Source organism: Nanorana parkeri, unplaced genomic scaffold, assembly GCF_000935625.1.
Source record: "Nanorana parkeri isolate BGI_ZX_2015 unplaced genomic scaffold, ASM93562v1 scaffold607, whole genome shotgun sequence".
In the NCBI taxonomy this organism is placed as follows: domain Eukaryota; kingdom Metazoa; phylum Chordata; class Amphibia; order Anura; family Dicroglossidae; genus Nanorana; species Nanorana parkeri.
In genome coordinates this window covers 100,688-118,535 of record NW_017306875.1, presented here as the reverse complement: position 1 = coordinate 118,535, position 17,848 = coordinate 100,688, and the positions used below count along the sequence as shown (strand labels likewise).

Here is a 17,848-nt window from a genome sequence, read left to right as displayed (position 1 = left end):
TCATGCAGCGCTGTACTGAAATGAATTTTATACCCTTTTTTGGGGACAGATAGAGCTTTCTTTTGGTGGTATTTAATAACCACTGGGGTTTTTATTTTTTACTATATAACAAAAAAGTACCGAATATTTTTTCTTTTATTATTTTAGGAAACATTTATTGTTACCCCGTTTTTTTGGTAAAATATAAAAGGCGGGGTCACATCAGGTAAATAGACACCAAGCATGTCAAGCCTTAAAATTGTGCACGCCCGCGAAATCGCAAAAAAACTATCATAGCCAAAATTGGCCATAGGCGTTGCTTTAAAAGATTTTAGCGTTCATCACTTTACTGTCATCAGTGATTGATGGCCCTAAAAGTATTGCTCTCACTGTGACGTTTGCGGCGATATGCAACATGTGCGGCGTAATGGGCGCAATCGTCGTTTTTGCATGTAGGCACCTCTAACGCATTTTTGCGCATCTATGCAAGGGTGGGGGACTTTAAAAAACTTTTGTGGGTTTTTTTAAATTTGTGTGTGTGTACATTTTAATTTATTTTGAGAGTAATTTTTTTTAAACTTTTTTTTTTACACTTAACTTTATTGTTATCACATAGGGTGCTAAGAAGTCCCCTATGTAATAACAAATTACAGTGACAGGTCCCCTTTATGGAGACATCAGGGGTCTCTAAGACCCCTGTCACCTAGTGACCCCCCAGAGAAGCTGATGAAGCACAGATGTGCTGATGAAGCACATATCAGCTTCTCTCCGGTTTCTGTACTGGAGAGTGACAGAGGAATGCGGAAGTGATGTAACATATATCACTTCATGCATTCAGAGACCAGGAGGAGAGCGGAGGGACATCTGTACTGATCTCCCTCCGTTCTCAGGGCACAGAGCCGCCACATCGCCCGGGATGGATGAGGCCCAGGATCGGGGGGGCGGGGAGAAGAGGTAAGAGGGGGGTCACCCTGACTTGCATCATACAAGTGATCGGGCGTCTTTACAGACGCCGGACCGCTTGTATGTAAACGGCCATTGCTGTCTGTTTAAAATCCTGGCGGTTTCCCGCTCGTGCGTCTAAAGAAGCCCACCCGCATCCGGGAGACTACCGTCCGGCCGTCTTTCAGCGTTCGACGGACGGGAAGTGGTTAAACCATGATTGTCACGGAAGTCTCCGTGCCCTGGACACTAATGAGGGGACTGAAGACCAGCCTCCTTCCCACGGACCATGGCCTGGATTAAGGTTTTGTAACGCTGGTGGGGATAGTACTGTATCTTATCCCAGACCTAACATTTGAACTCATCTAAGATGTGATCATCCTGCTAATCCCTTTATCGTTACTCCTTTTCCCCTAAGTTAGTTTGGACTGATTTTCAGAAATGTTAATTTTATTAAAATAATGTAATCTTACCTGAGGGAGGTGGGATATGTGGGCTCTATAATGTGTGCTGTTTGTTCAATAAATGAGTTCCTGTTTTCCCCTAACAGTAGTTCTGTCTAATGTTTATGCTATAATCAAGTCTGCTAGTTAGTTCCAGCGCAGAGGGAGCAGCTCTGAAAGCGTATTCTGTCGGGGTACAGCCATTGCCATCGCAATTATATTTTTCTTTTCATTTATAGGAACTTGCAACACTAAGTTCCTTCGCAACCACATCCTGTCATATATACCGTATATACTCGAGTATAAGCCGTCCCGAATATAAGCCGAGGTACCTAATTTTAGCAAAAAAAACTGGGAAAAAGTATTGACCCGAATATAAGCCGAGGGTGGGAAATGAGGCAGCTACTGGTAGATAGATACCAATAAAATGACATTAATATTTATTTAAAAGAAAAATAACCTAGCTCTGTAAGTGGAAAAGGGGGTACAGGGCTACATATCATGTACTACGGATCATTTAACCCATTCATGTTAGCAGAGGATCATTGTAAATGTATTGTCTGCACTGTATTAGCAGTATATACTCTATATAGAGTATATACTGCTAATACAGTGCAGACAATACATTTACAATGATCCTCTGCTAACATGAATGGGTTAAATGATCCATAGTACAGGGCTACATATCATGTACTACGGATCATTTAACCCATTCATGTTAGCAGAGGATCATTGTAAATGTATTGTCTGCACTGTATTAGCAGTATATACTCTATATAGAGTATATACTGCTAATACAGTGCAGACAATACATTTACAATGATCCTCTGCTAACATGAATGGGTTAAATGATCCATAGTACAGGGCTACATATCATGTACTACGGATCATTTAACCCATTCATGTTAGCAGAGGATCATTGTAAATGTATTGTCTGCACTGTATTAGCAGTATATACTCTATATAGAGTATATACTGCTAATACAGTGCAGACAATACATTTACAATTATACTAACATGAATGTATTAAATGATCTGTATGTAGCCCTGTACCCCCTTTTCCACTTACAGAGCTAGGTTATTTTTCTTTTAAATAAATATTAATGTCATTTTATTGGTATCTATCTACCAGTAGCTGCCTCATTTCCCACCCTCGGCTTATATTCGGGATGGCGTATACTCGAGTATATACGGTACCCATAAGAATAGTAGTGTCCTTTCTTTACATTGGGGTAGGGGAACAAGAACTATCTGGTGTTCTAAAAGTGTGCAAACAGGGCAAAAGGTTAAAAATCCCTGCCTTAGATACCATGCAACCCTGACCTTTGCTGTTGGAGCATCGCAGCTCCATTTACTATATAGCTGAATGTACAAATTCTTAAATGCCGTCATGTACTTACAAAGAAAAAAAAAACATATTACATAAAATGTATTGGTTGGAACCAGGTGTTCTAATACAGGCCTTCTTAAACTTTTTCCACTCGTGACACCTTTTTGCCTGAGGAAATTTTTACGTGACCGCAGGTAAATAGGTATATAAAAACAGGTATACAAATCAAACATTTACTGATCATAAAGATATTTAATTTCAAACAATTCTTTGGTTTATCACCCCCCAAACCTCCAGCGTTGGTCAGTGTCCCTCTCCCCCCAGCATCATCATCTCTCTCACCTACAGGGAGTTAGCATCTTGCTGTACCTAAATGAATAACATAAATGGAGGGTAAACTACATCTACAGGCTCCTGTGAAGCAGTCTAAACAGGTCCCAAATCCATTACTGTCTGAGGCACAAGTTTTATAAAGAAAAATAAATCTTCCATTTCCTTCCCTGAACAAGCCAAATACTGCTTTATTTGTGCTTAACAAGCTCACCATCCCAGACACTGCAGCTCACAGTGGAGGTTTTCAGCAGCAGAAGCAGACCTTTCAATCCAAAAAGCAGTAGACAGGGCTAGATGTGGCCAGCTGCTGACTGACAAGCCACAGCAGTGACAATGCTGATAGTTACACCATCTTCTCCCCCATTGTGGTGCAACCACACACATTCTACATGAGGGTGATATCATGTGGGAAGCTTCTGAAAGTCAGCTTGCTAAGTGAAGAATCATACTTTAGCCCACTTCTATTATACTCTAAAAAGGTAGCCATACACCTTACAACCATTGTACAACTTTTTTTTGTCCAGACATCTCACCCTCGTTCAGTTTCCTTACAACTAGCCCATCATGCACAGACCAATGTAGTACACAATTAACGCTCTTCAGCACCACCACCTGGCCGATTCTCATCAATCGAAAGGACAGATTTTCGTTTGAGCATGTGCAGTTTGCATCTTGAGATTTTTGTTGAACAAAGCCACTAACCTGTCGATTTTCGTCCAACTAGACAAAGTTTTCTAGCCTGCTTGAAATACAAAAATCTGCCACTTGTACAATAATTGAGTTTGTTCACTTCCATCAACTGGCAGATTTTCAGACAAAAGCACAATCGCAGACAAAAATCTCCAGATAAATGTAAGGTGTATGGGCACCTTAAAAACAGGGAAGGCCAACATCGGCACGCCAGCTGAGGTGAAAGTACAACTCCCATGAGGCATTACAAAACTCAGTCACAGGCATTATTTCCTGAGGCCGATGTATGATGGGATTTGTAGTTTCACCACGGATGGAGGGCTGAAGTTTGGCTACCCCTGCTCTAGAACACATAGAATTGACAGCTATAGGCAAAATTCTTCTCTCTCTCAAACACCAGCCAATTCAAACTGTGCAAAAGAGGATAACAATGCATAAATAGAGGTTATTCCCAGTAAAAACAAATCACCAGATACAGCGATTTAGGCAAGTATAGTTACTGTAGAGGTTCAACTTTTCCTAACATCATGCTTGGCCTAACCCCTTCTATCTATTAAACAATGAGAATACCCATCAAATTTTTGGACCAACAGGGAGGTTTGGAAAAAGGGAAGGGGCACAAGCCCTATGTGTAGACAGAGAAAATATACAAATTTGCATACAAACTTCAGCTGCCTATATCTGGATCTAATGATAATTTGCGACGGTTTTCTTGGAGCTTAAAGGAGAAGTACAGGGAGTATTTGGCTCCAAGACCAAGAGCAGATGATCATGTAACTGCTAATCACTCAGCTCTCATTCTTTACCCCAGTGGAGAGCAGTGGTGGTCCGTCACTACCCCCCAAAGTGCGCCCAGCAGGGATTTCACCACTCCCCTCTCTGCTCCTGCAGCTTTCACTGGAGCTACAGGTCAGACAGGATGGGCACAGCAGGCTTAGCCTCTTGACTGTCAAATTTGTCAGGATCCTTCCCGGCATGTGGCTGTGGCATGGCTCTGCCCTGTCAGCCAATAGTGGCATTAGCCCGCTATCGGCTGATTTTGTGTCACAGTAGAGTATTAGTAAATGCACTCCTGTAAGCCAAAAGAGAAGTAAAGCCAAAAAAGGTTTCGCTTTTACTTCTTATTTAACTTCTGCTTATGCAGTCTTTCCATTATATGTTCAGTTTTAACTGGCTAGGATTATAAAAAATGTTTTTTTTGAACATTAGTTATCTCCCAAAGTTTTACATAAGCTTACAATAACTACATCGCTAACGCGACTTAGGGGAAGAGGACTGGTAAACAGGAAGTTATGTTAAGAGATAGACTTCCTGTTTTCTAGTTATACATGTTGTCCTGAGCTGCTGTCCAGATGCAGCCATTATCAGATAAGTGATGAACTCTGGAAGAGGTAGCAATATAGAATCTGCACAGTACCAGGATACATGCAAATACAAGGATTTTGAAGTCCGGCTTAGTGACTTCAGGAACAAAGTATCTCATAATCTCACTCCTTTTCAGTATTTAGAAAGTAAAGAAGCACACTATGTGTTGGCTGACACATAGAGTTCTATTGGAAGTAGACGCAATAGAGCCAATAAAAGTAGAGCGCTGCAAAGCAGAATGCAGCGTCTGCCTATGTAATGAGCAAATATTACTGTCCCCATGCACAGATGTACAGTATAATTCCACGTTATGCTCAGACCCAAAGTTTTGAATCACTAACAAACTGATAGTTATTTAAAAAAATCTCATGTCTTTACTTAAAGAAAACAAAATAAAACAATAATACAATCAGATTTTGATTATTTTACTAAACAGAGCTTTTAAATGGTTTCTGCTATCTCAGGCAGCACAAGACTACACCTGATAACAGGACTACAATAGGCATGTTCATGGATGAAGGTATCATGGTTGGCTGCCGTGCAGGTATCATGGTTGATAATCATGATCCGAAAGTGCCCATCTCCAGCAATGCAACGCCCGCAATCTCCCTTGTCTCTCCATCGCAGACAACTTTGTTTGCTCATCTTCTGCGTTCAGAGCCGTTGTCCGGGATCGTCATCATTTAATTCGTCCCAGCACCCAAGGCATCATCACTGAGCTGCACAAGAGTTACTTAGGAATGGAAGGAAATTGCTAGCAGGTAAAGCAGAAGCTTTTATGGCAGATATACAAAGTATCAAAGTAGTAGGTGAACAACACACAGCATTTTTGTCGACTGAGTGGTGTCGGTGTCTTTTGTTGAATAACTCAACCACTCCCACTCCTGGATTTCTGCATACATGAAGTTTGATCACGTTGCAGTACAAGTTAAGAACTAAGAGAGTGACTGAAATAACACAAAATTAAGCAAGAAAAGGGCTTATATACATTTTTAGTATGTAAATAGCATGGCCAGAACTAAAGCTGAAACTAAACTCCGGAAAGAAAGGAGATAAAAAGTTTTTTTTGTAGAAGAGATATTTCTATTGATTGTACTCTTCCTGTGTCTATAAGATGCTGAGAAGATGATGCAACTCCTGTGCATGTGTGCTGGAGGTACATCATCAGTGGTTGACCATTGGCGGAAACAGAAGACGCCAGGCCCAGAAAAAGACTAACAGATGTCATCAGTGGCCAAGGCCAATGCTATGGAGGAGGATCACAAACATTACAACACCGGAGGAGGGCACACTAGAGGGTAACTGTGCTATAATGCGCAGGTATTCAATGTATGGTTGCACATTATGGCAAGAGCCACCCAACCATGCAAGTTACACTTTAAGGGCTATCTGGACCCACTAAAAACTACTTGATAGTTTGAAAGGCACATGCATTTTCCACGCCTTCTCCCCACCCAGACTATTAGTTTAGTACTCGATACAGGTGACAGGTTTTTCTTTTTTTAAATATAAAAAAGTAAATATAAAAATACATTGAAAAATTAATAAGTGATATTGCTCCAATAAAATTAAGGGCTTTAAATGTTAACATTTGACAAAGGTTAGTTTATAAAAACAACAGATTGTGCACCAAAATGTCCAGCAGTTCCCACTAGACTTAATATCCACTACACTTAATATTTGAAATGGCCACTAGATGGTGTTAATGTTTCTCATGATCTGCTACACTGAAATGTCAGCTGGAAATGGTAACCTGAATTACAGCAGACATTACATTAACCTGATTTTCAGTATTAGGGATAATTTTACAATCCATCTCCTCTAGACAGGGAACTGCTCTTCCACATACTTGCTACATAAATCTTTAGAATTTAATTTGGTAAGGAGAAAATAGTCATAAATCCAAAACAAAAATGGATTCAATTTAACCATGTAACCTGGATGCCCCAGACATTGGTCTGGACTGTATCTATGGTAACCAGGCAGGTGGTGGTGTCACATCTTATAACTCAATATATTATAGGATTATTCAATACCCAGTAAAAACAGTATGCATGCGCAATAACCTATAGCAACCAGTAGAACGTTAGGTTTCATTGGTTTGTTAACTTTAAATGCGAATTGTGATTCCATACTTAATGTACTTCGAGACTGTTTACAGTATTTTATGAAAGAGTTTTGTCTCAGAAGTTAAGATTTTGATACAGAATCTAACAGAAGTATTTTTCTAACTGACAGAGTGCAAAGTTCTGCTATGCAAAAGCAGCTAGGCATAAATATACATAGATAGGTCTATGGTACATTGGATTTGCTTCAGCTTTAAAGAGGAAGAGGAAAAGGCACCAAACGGCACGAGGATTATCACTTCCCATTTTGATGCTAGAATGTCACAAAAACAAAGCCATTATAATATAATGGCAAAATGTTGTGGAATAAAATGAATGTATTCTATTTGTTAAAGGTTAGAAAAGCAACTGACTCTTGAACATGCCAAGGGGATTTATATGCCAGTCTCCATTATCAGAACAAACACAAACAGTCGGTGAGTACAACTACTTTTTTTTTTTAGCACCTAGAAACACAAATGAGTACTTAACCCTTGGAATGTGGGGAGATAGATAGGATAGATAGGCTGGATTATGTAGAGCAATTTAAGTACACACAAGTCTATCCCTGTGGATCCACTTGGATTCTATGCTCAGGCTATGCATAGGGCTTCAATTTTTCTATAGGCCTAAAACCTGATGTTAACACATACTGTATACTATCAGGGTTATTCACAAAAGGGTGAAGAGTTTGGAGAAGGCAGGAGAAGTGACCAATCTAGAACATAGCTGATTTGGAAAAAAAAATATCCAATTCAGCTCACTTTCCAGTTCAGCTATATTGTCCTAGATTTTTCACTTCTCCTGCCTTCTCCAAACTCTTCACCCTTTTGTGAATAACCCTGATAGTGCCTGCCTTTCGGCTCTGGGTTATTTTATGGACAAGTCAAGTTCTTTTAAGGCATGCAGTTAAAATTCATGTGACAGATAAACAAGAGAACAAAATATGACAGTATGACAGACCGGAAAGAAGCAATGAAAAAGGTTTGGATAGCAAAGGGGGTCATGTAAAATGGAAGATCCGAATGGTTTAGTGTCTGTGGGTACAACACAGAATGAAGTGTACAGTAAAACATAACATTTACATCTCAATGAAATAAACAAGACTGCACATGTTAATAAAATATAGCATCCCAAGAAGAACATGGTATAATATAGGAGATACATTTTCCAGGTGCATAAAGTTATTTGCTCTAAAGTCTTCACTCCTAAGTAAACACCAGACTGGGAGACTAGGGCCCTTCCATCCCACAGTGATCACAATGTTAACCTTACACACAAATATTAGACAATTTATATCAGTTACAGCTAGACATCCTATACAAGCATACCATTTTGTGCATATACAGTGACATGGTAATAAAAATGTATTCATGTAAAAATAACTGATGGCTAAAAGGAATCCGTCCACTCCTTACCTCGTGTAGTTGCACCTCTTTCTTTTTGGATGACAAGTTCATGTGCTTTTCCAGAACACTGCAGTATTTCTCTGTCTCTTTGTCATACTTCTTCTTCACCTCCTGCAGGGAAGAGACAAAGGTTTACTGGCATAAAACATTATGGCTGTTCAAATATTTGATTAGAGTTTCTTTATATTTCTGGAAACCTGAGATGTTAGCGCAGCATGTGGAACCATTTGAAAATTGTAAAGCGAATATAAATGAGTATGTCCAAATTTTGTTTGGTGCCATACTGGAAACATGTTTAGTGTAAAACCATGGATGAAAAGAAGGAAAACCATAGACTGATTGTACTGCAGCATTGAATTACTAAAGTAAAAAAATGTAAGAGGAAATGCAGATGTGGTGACATATGTCTCTAACAAATTTTATATTGTCCTTACTTGGACAGCCAATAAAGCGGTGGAAGTCATAAAGTGTGACCCCTGACAAAACCCAAGGGCCATACGTAATTTTCTGCAATTTTACAGAAGCCAGTCAATAACTATGAACATGCTACAGGAGACGTTAAGAAATTACAGAAATGCCACTTAAGACCATCGGAGCCTATGAGCATGCTACAAGAGATAGACTGTGAACATACACTACAGGAGGTGTCAGAGTACGCACATGCTACAAGAGAAGGTCAGAGAGTAGAAAGATGTTGCACAGAATGAATAGAGATGATGGACATGTTTCAGGAGTAGTTGGTGACTGGGAACATGACAGAAATTAAGACAGAGACTGGTTCAAATTGAAATTGCTAGAGATCACTGACCTTATAACCCGTTTACAAACAAATGCTACTATATGTGTGCTCTCTACTGCCCACTTTAAACATTACTGAAAGCATATTTGATATTTCCCACAGCATGATCCATTCTAAAAAGATCAGAAAAAAATACCCAAATAAAAAGGGAAAGGAAATGGACAGCACAAAAAAAAAGTATGAAAGTATGAAAGAAATAAACCAAGCCATTGGACTAGCAGAAGCCAGTCTAAGAAATATTTCTTCTTTACTGGCATGTGATCTATGTCTATCAGTGTAGGAACTGTGGTAAGTTGCCGAGATTCATGCAATGCATGTACTACATAGTACAATGTGGCAGCTGCCATAGTGTACATAGAATGCTATGGAGAGCACTTTCTCTAATCTCCACATTACAGCGGTATCCAGTACTAAGTAAAGGATCTTGCTTTTAGGAATATCAAGTATGGCTACTTCTGGTGCCACCACAACTCCTCCTCCTCCTCCTCCTGCTGCTGCTCCCCTGCCCATACCGGCTGACTAACAGCATAGTACATCCCAGTATCATAACCGCTAATGATGTTTCAGTACATTTAAACATCATAAGCTACCAACCTGAGCCTCTGCAGTGACCCCCCCCCCCCCCTCCCCCCTCCTAGGCTTTAGCTTGCAAATAGGAAGCAGGATAGCCAGATCATGCAAACTAATTAGAAGACCTTTCTATGGTGCATTCGTTATTTTTTTTCTGTTAGGTTTTTTAAAGAATTCATCCGACTGCTGTAAAATGTTAAACATCGCTCCATTGCATCTGGAGTACAGCACAAATTTAAAGCTGAATGCCGGGTATAAAAATATAATGTATACTTACATTGGTCCAGATTGACCCAATATAACATGATGCCACCACCCCTCGTCCAATCAGAGAATGCCTTATAATTAATGATAAAAAAATACTAAACTATTCTCTGAATGACCACTGTGCCAAGTGAGCAACACACTGCTTTTAGAGCAGAGGGGAAGCTGCTCAGCACCATACAGGACACAGAAGATCACCATATAGCACTGTAGTAGCTACTCCCTACAGTGCTTTACGGGATCACCATAGGCCAACCAGGTATATCATAAACAAGGGGCGCCTTTCCTGGTGCAGACAAATTTATTAAGATCATGATATACTTCTATCATGAATTTTGTGAGTATGTTTTATATCTACCTTCTATTTTGATCTTAATAAATTTGTCTGCACCAGGAAAGGCGCCCCTTGTTTGTGTTTTTTCCCTAGATTTACAGTCTCCCCGGCTGATTTGGGGCAGCATCCTACAGACACACATTTTTTTAAACGTGTTTTTAAACGTGTTTTTTATGAATGACCACTGTGCCAAGTGAGCAACACACTGCTTTTAGAGCAGAGGGGAAGCTGCTCAGCACCATACAGGACACAGAAGATCACCATATAGCACTGTAGTAGCTACTCCCTACAGTGCTTTACGGGATCACCATAGGCCAACCAGGTATATCATAAACAAGGGGCGCCTTTCCTGGTGCAGACAAATTTATTAAGATCATGATATACTTCTATCATGAATTTTGTGAGTATGTTTTATATCTACCTTCTATTTTGATCTTAATAAATTTGTCTGCACCAGGAAAGGCGCCCCTTGTTTGTGTTTTTTCCCTAGATTTACAGTCTCCCCGGCTGATTTGGGGCAGCATCCTACAGACACACATTTTTTTAAACGTGTTTTTAAACGTGTTTTTTATTTACTCATTCACCAATTTTTAATTCAATCATCAATTTCCAAACAGACTTTGATTCTAATTTTATTCATGTGTACATTGGTTTGTACTGGTTGAGCAGTCCTCTCTGGCGCTTTTTTGTTTTTTTCTGAACCAGGTATATCATATCTATATCTACATTGGACAAAGCTGGACTAATGCAAGTATGCATAATTCTTTATACCTGCAGTTCACCTTAAACCCTTTACTTTTATATTGTGTTGCTATAGAATTTTAATAAAACCAGTGCAGCTTGAGCACTGCCCTGTACTAATGCCAATTTAAGGCTGCAGGCACACGTGCTGAGATTGGTGTGGCCACCTCCACAGTACAGACAGTAAGCTGTACTTATATTAGCTCACCACAAGGTGCAAGCCGTCAGTGTGGACATTTCAGTTCACGTTCTCAGTATCAGAACATGTAGACATGGTAAATAATCAAGATGCACCCCAGGTACTGCATGCTTAATTTCAGCCAATCCTCCATTTGGAATAGAGTCAATGATGCTGATTTACCACAAGTCTTCCCTTGTTCACTTTGAAAACACAGTCATGTGCAAATGAAATAAGCACTAAGCATGCTTTTCACATGACTGGATAACTAAAGTGAATCTTTACTCTATTTAAAATCGAGTGATTCTCAACTCTTTTAGCAAATCAGCCCAAAAGTTCTGTTTGTAGCATGGGTAAATGGCTAGCTTGTGGCAAACCAAGCTACTGCAGACAATCCATCTATAGCCATAATCTACCGGTGCATGAAAATAAAGACAAATTAAAAGGACTCTTAGATTCAAATAATTTAAATTAAAATGTAAAAAATAATTAATGCATTTCAAAAGTTTCAAGTATCCCAACAATTAATCCCTCAGTTAACACACATGCACTAAGAAGCAACAGTGCGTGGAAATCATAATCCAAGGTACCGCAGTTCTGAAAACATTGTTCTTTGGTGTTAGTAGAGAGGTACATTCTGGTGAATACAGAAAGCCAACAGGAGAGGTAATTTAGGGGAATCTGAAGGATCTATGTCAAAACAGTTGCAAATCCTTTAAGCTGGCATAAGTCTTTTCACTTGTTTTTCTCACCAGCCTATAGGCTCCTGTAAATAAGCAGTCAAGACACATTCACTGTCTATTTGTTACCTTTGCAGCCCCAATCTGCTCCTTTCGGAATTTTTCAAGAGGTGTAATAAGAACTTCTCCAGCATTTTCGATCTATAAAAATGAATACAAACATTAATCAGTAATAAATAAATCATTAAAATGTTTACATCAGCAGTACATCAGATCAGATTGTTCCACTAGAAAGATTTCACCCCAACCTAACCATCATAAAAAATTAAACCAGAAGGTAATCTAGGAAGCACCATGCCATCTCCTTTTAGGCAGAGCAGCTACTGAACTGCTCTATGTTAGGAAGGAAACAGAGTTTCCCGATTCATTTGAGAAGCTTCTTTATCCTCTCCAGTTCTATCACCAAGTTCACAAATAGGTGCCCAGACAACAGAAGAAAAAAAAACCCTGTATAAACTGTATTTATGTGCGGTCATCTTTTATTATCCAGCCTACACACGTATTAAGTATATGGCAATATGTCCATACTATTTTAGCATTGTGTCCTGATGAATCCTGGGTTCTTGACTTTAACCTCCACATGCATACAAGGCAGGGCTGGACAAATCCCAGGAGCCAGGTAGCCAATGCTCCTGAAAAACTACAGCTGGCGCAAAACTTTTGGAGGTTTTATCTAGTTGTTGTCAATGAAGCAGGCACCTAAAAAATATCCTGTTGGCTCCTGGATTGGACAGACTGGCTCCTGAATCCCGTTATAAATTCTACCCCAATATAAGGCATTACAAGTTACAGATAGGGGAATACAGGGATTCACGCTTGATAGCGATTTCCCTGTATATAATCTCAGCCCTTCTCCAACACTGTCCACAGCCTAGAAACCCAGTAGAACAGAGGAAATGGGCAAGATATAGGGGGGAACTGTAGTGATTCTGACAACTATGTAGCTCAGCAAGCTAAACATCTCTAAACAACTATAAAATAATGTCCCTCCCAAAAAAGTACAAATCATCTTTCCCCTTTACTCCTGGCACAGTACTTCTGATAGGACATTCTGATGAGGAACTATGGCTACCATTTCATTTGTCTGTTAATGTACATCTTTAGTGGAAGCCCTGAATGCCATATCATCAGATAAGGCTTCTTCCATTTTATGGTTTCTAAAATCATTCTAAACTTTCATGACATGTAACATCATTATGAGCATCTGCTAAGCTTCACTCACTGACAGGATATATAATAAATCCAAGGAGAGATCAGTCAAGATGTCAATTATAGCCCTGACCTGATCAATTAGATACTGATCTATTGTTTCCTGGAATGTAGGCAGTTTCTAAAGCATAAATGCAACATTTATTACATAGTAGAGAACAAATGGAATATGCAATAAACCAGACCTTTAACCCCTTTCACTAAAAATTACATCAGCATGAAGCCGATATGAAATCATCTTGCGTTCATTTGTTAAACAAATATACAGTTACTGTTTTTCCACCTTCTGGTTGAGTGAGGCACTGGAGATGTAGCCCTGGCCTCACAGATGCATTCACCCAGTTAGGAAACTGTCTATTAATAATGATTGGTGCCTTCAACTGGAAAAGTTTTTGCTCAATGACATCCCATTTCCAAATAATGTCTATAGATCAGAGAGATCTATAAACAGGTACTGAGATATGGCATGCCAGGGCTTTCTACTGCTTTTCTTGCAGCTGATTGTGGCCTTTAAAACACAAAGTAGAGGATCTGACTGTTTAAATGTGTTGTAAGAAAATACATGCTACTTAAAAGGAAACCTGCAAACCCTGTATATATACCTGCTCTCTTTTATATATAGTTATTATACAATGAATAATTATAGCTACTGTGGTATTGCATGGCAATCCCACCATGGAATTTTGTATTATGATCACCTATGACTCTAAGCCAGAGTCTTTCCAGGGAAAGAGCTGGAAAGAGCTGGCTTTTCAGTTCTTTAGGGATTTTTGGATTCTACATGGGATCCTGGAACCAGGAGGTTTCAAAGTGATTCAGGTGGGAAGAGGTCTCCAGTCCTGGGTCCAGGATTTATCAGTAACCAACGCCCAATGATTGCAGAGCTGTGTACAATCCTTAAGGAAAGGTCAGGTGAGCTCCTGCTGGGAAATAGGAACAGATGGTGTTCAGGAGTCGAGGACTCCCCCAGAAGTCAAAGTGGAGTGAGGTGGGGTGTTTGCTGGAGGCACACAGAGACAGCCAGGGAGGCTGGGGGAACTGGTGAGACTGGGAGAGGTGCTGCCAGCAATACAGAGAGGACCGGCAAGTTAAAATTATTAAATGTTAAAAGTTGAAGCCAGGAGGCTAAGCTTGTGTTTTGCAAGCATTGCATGGATGCTGCACTGAACAACCCATGCTAAAAGGTATACAATGTGAATATGTAAACTTTTGTTTAAATAAAATAGAGCTACCAAGCTCTTAAACAGATGATACTGCGAGTGGACTGCATCCTTAAAGCCCTCACCACATATCCCAATATCCTCAATCACACTATAACAAAACAGTATAACAAGTAGTAATATGAAGTAAAAACAAAGTTCAGCATTAATACATTTTGATAGTATATACTGTATAGCAGGCTGCTCATATTCATCATATATATCCTATAAAGTGGAAATAACTTCACCCCAAAAAAAAAAAATGCTGATTGGTAGGCTTTCTATGGCAGAAGAGGCTGTGTAAGTGTCTTTTGCCCCAAAAGGTGTTTTTTTTTTTTTGCTGTACGCTGAGCCACATACTGTATGAGCAGCTCAGCACACAGACCCGGCATGCAGAGATGAATTACGTCATGCTGGACAGACAATCAAGAGGCCAAAGATGCTGAACCCAAAACATGACCGGGGAGAAGATGGAAGAGGTGCAGGAGGAGCACAGCGCTGAATGTGATAGCACATTATGGCAGACTTGCCTGCCAAAGCAAATATGCTCTGCATACTACCACATTATGGCTAAAAGCTCCAGGGAAGTTGGTTTCTTTAGTTTAAAACTTGATTTTACTTCTGCTTTAGGAATTTAATAAAACCTTAGTTGCACAGACCTTTTTTTCCAACCAGCTTGTATTTTATGATTTCAATTTACTGGGACAATTTAGGAGGACAATAGGATTTTAGCACTCCGCATAAAATGCTTTTTTTTGGTGTCCATTGAAGAATACAGAAAATCTTTAACATTAGGGTTATACTACCACCTACAGGAAGATTGGACACCGGTAAACAAAAACAAGCAAATGCATACTAACACTCTATTGAGGGTCATAGGAAGTTATTAAGCTTCAGGTCCTCAAAAAGCAGTACAGCTGAGAGGTGAGCAACACAGCAAACAAATACTAACAGGCCCAAACAGAAATGAATCAAAGACATGAGTTTCATCTGGCTCCTCCAGAAACAGAAGCAGCAGCATGGAGATGCTACTTCAACACTGGACAACAGAGCGTGGAACTTGTGCAACACCAGATCAGCGCTCACAACATAACCCATTCCACAGTGGAAAGCGGCAGAAAATGGGGAATTTTAAAAGGTGCTCAGAGATCAAAGTATACTACTCACTAAGTGAAACAAAGTTACAAAAGAGAAAGACTTTTGTGTGCAACACTGAGAAAATCCAGATAATTTAAAAATCAATAACATTTTTTTTTTACATGAACAAGGTAACATACATGTCAAATGGTAAAAGCACTTCGTTATGGATATGCAATAGGTCATATAAGCTTTAGATAATATCAATAGTAGTGTGCCACCCATGGTCTGGCAGTTTTTACAGCAGTAGAATCCCTGAGAAAAGGGACTCTGGCTTATATAATGTATTACATATCCATAATTATTTGTTTTTAACCATGTGACATGCATTTTACCTTGTTCAGTAAAACAAATGTTTTTTCTCAGTGTTCTACGCAAAGAAATAATAATAAATACACACACACACACACTTGTATATCTATATAATGGGAACAAGCTTGTGGTAGTAGCTACTTTACAACACACACAGGGACCATGGGGAACAAAATTAGCCACACTCCAGGAGGAAGGACAGTGTCAGCATGAATTCACAGCCGATTTGAGGATCTACAGTTGAGTAATGCGCAAATAAGATACATTTTTGTTAATCGTTAAGGTACTTGAAAGCATTTTTAAGATTTAACTTCTGAGTTTAGTGTCACTTTAAATCCGTGTAAATGATTTCTACTCTTCTCATTCCTACTGATACTCACTAAGCAAGTCTTCAGAGACAGGGTTAATCGCTGAGGCAGGGCCAGCAGCTCTGAACTTAGAAATTGTTCCCCTTCTTTTACCCGAAAGAACTGAAAAGCACCTTACTAGGAACCTCCCAGTGGCTAGGGTTCCAGGCTATCCCCACACCAGCAGGTTCCAGCTGCATCACTCCATAAGTCAGGCAGAAGACCAGAGAGCTATAAATCGAAGAGAAAAGGCTCTAGCAGTGATGTAGAAAAAAGTCTTGCTTTAAAAAAAAAAAAACATTTGAAAAAAAAATGGTGCTAATTTTTAACATAGCAGAGCTACAGAAAAGACACCCATCCTCCTAGGGGACTAGCATAAAACTGAGGAATGCTAGCAGTTGGGGGGGTTATCCCAGGCTTGCCTACCTGTTACTTGTTTGCAAGCATCCAATCCGCCTGTAGGCAGCAGTATAACTTGAAGGTTAAAAGACTTCCTGTGTCCTTCAAATGGACAAGAAAGAAAAACAAACATACAACAGCCACTGAAATAACACATGGCATCAGAGTCTAACAATATTACAAACTTGGTGGCTCTGGAGTTCAAATTATTTACTTGCCATAGTGCAAGCTCTGAGACACACCTGCTAAACTGCATTTTGTTTAGTCATTTGTAAATGTCCTGTGTCACCGGGACCACTTACCATCCGCATCCTCTCATCTTCAAGATTGCCCAGTACAGCAGCGAATTCCTGCAAAGACCTGGCTGGAGAGGCAATGGAAGGAAGTTAGAACAATACAGTGCTGCCATAAGGGATGTCAGCATACAGCAGCAGTACAGATAGCTTCCTGTATAAATGTCAGCAGACTTGCTACTAATATTGTTTCCATGCAAACGTATTCTGGAGAGAAAATGTGGTGGACAATATTACAAAAATCCTTTAGTCATTCATAACTTTCTTTTCTGCTTTGGGGAAAGTTCCTGGTTCAATATGGTTGAAGGGTTTTTTTCTTCTTGTTTCAGACCTACCAGTTATGCCATATGGAAAAAGCAAGAACAGAAGCTAAAATGTAATTGGACCTTTACCCACAGATATGGGTAAAGGTCCACTTTAACACCATAAATTAAAAAGGTAACCTGCACTGAAATAAATATTCAGGCTGCCTTTGCAGACTTCTTTCTCCTAATACTAGTTGCCTAGATTTCTCTGGCTTTAGTACTTTATGATTCACAAACATAGAACAAAACACATATCCATCCAGTCTTTCTCTAGGTCCCTAACAAATTATTAAAGCAACTGGATTGGTATGACAGACAGGCAAGTAGGATTTTCAGAAGGTCAGGAATTGCAGTGTGCCCATTTCTCCCACCATGGGTTCCTTTTAAAGGAACACCTCATTTTTGCAAAAAGTTATATATATATA

The 17,848-nt window shown here is 39.6% G+C and overlaps 1 protein-coding gene across 1 annotated transcript in view; it reads right to left on the bottom strand.

The window, feature by feature from the left end:
* ARHGAP26 (Rho GTPase activating protein 26) overlaps positions 1 to 17,848 on the bottom strand; it is a 389,295-nt gene that overhangs the window by 276,795 nt on the left and 94,652 nt on the right. Inside the window, 3 exon segments of the mRNA XM_018562857.1 lie at positions 8,606 to 8,707; positions 12,292 to 12,363; positions 17,128 to 17,189. Of these exon segments, the coding sequence (XP_018418359.1) occupies positions 8,606 to 8,707; positions 12,292 to 12,363; positions 17,128 to 17,189 (236 nt within the window).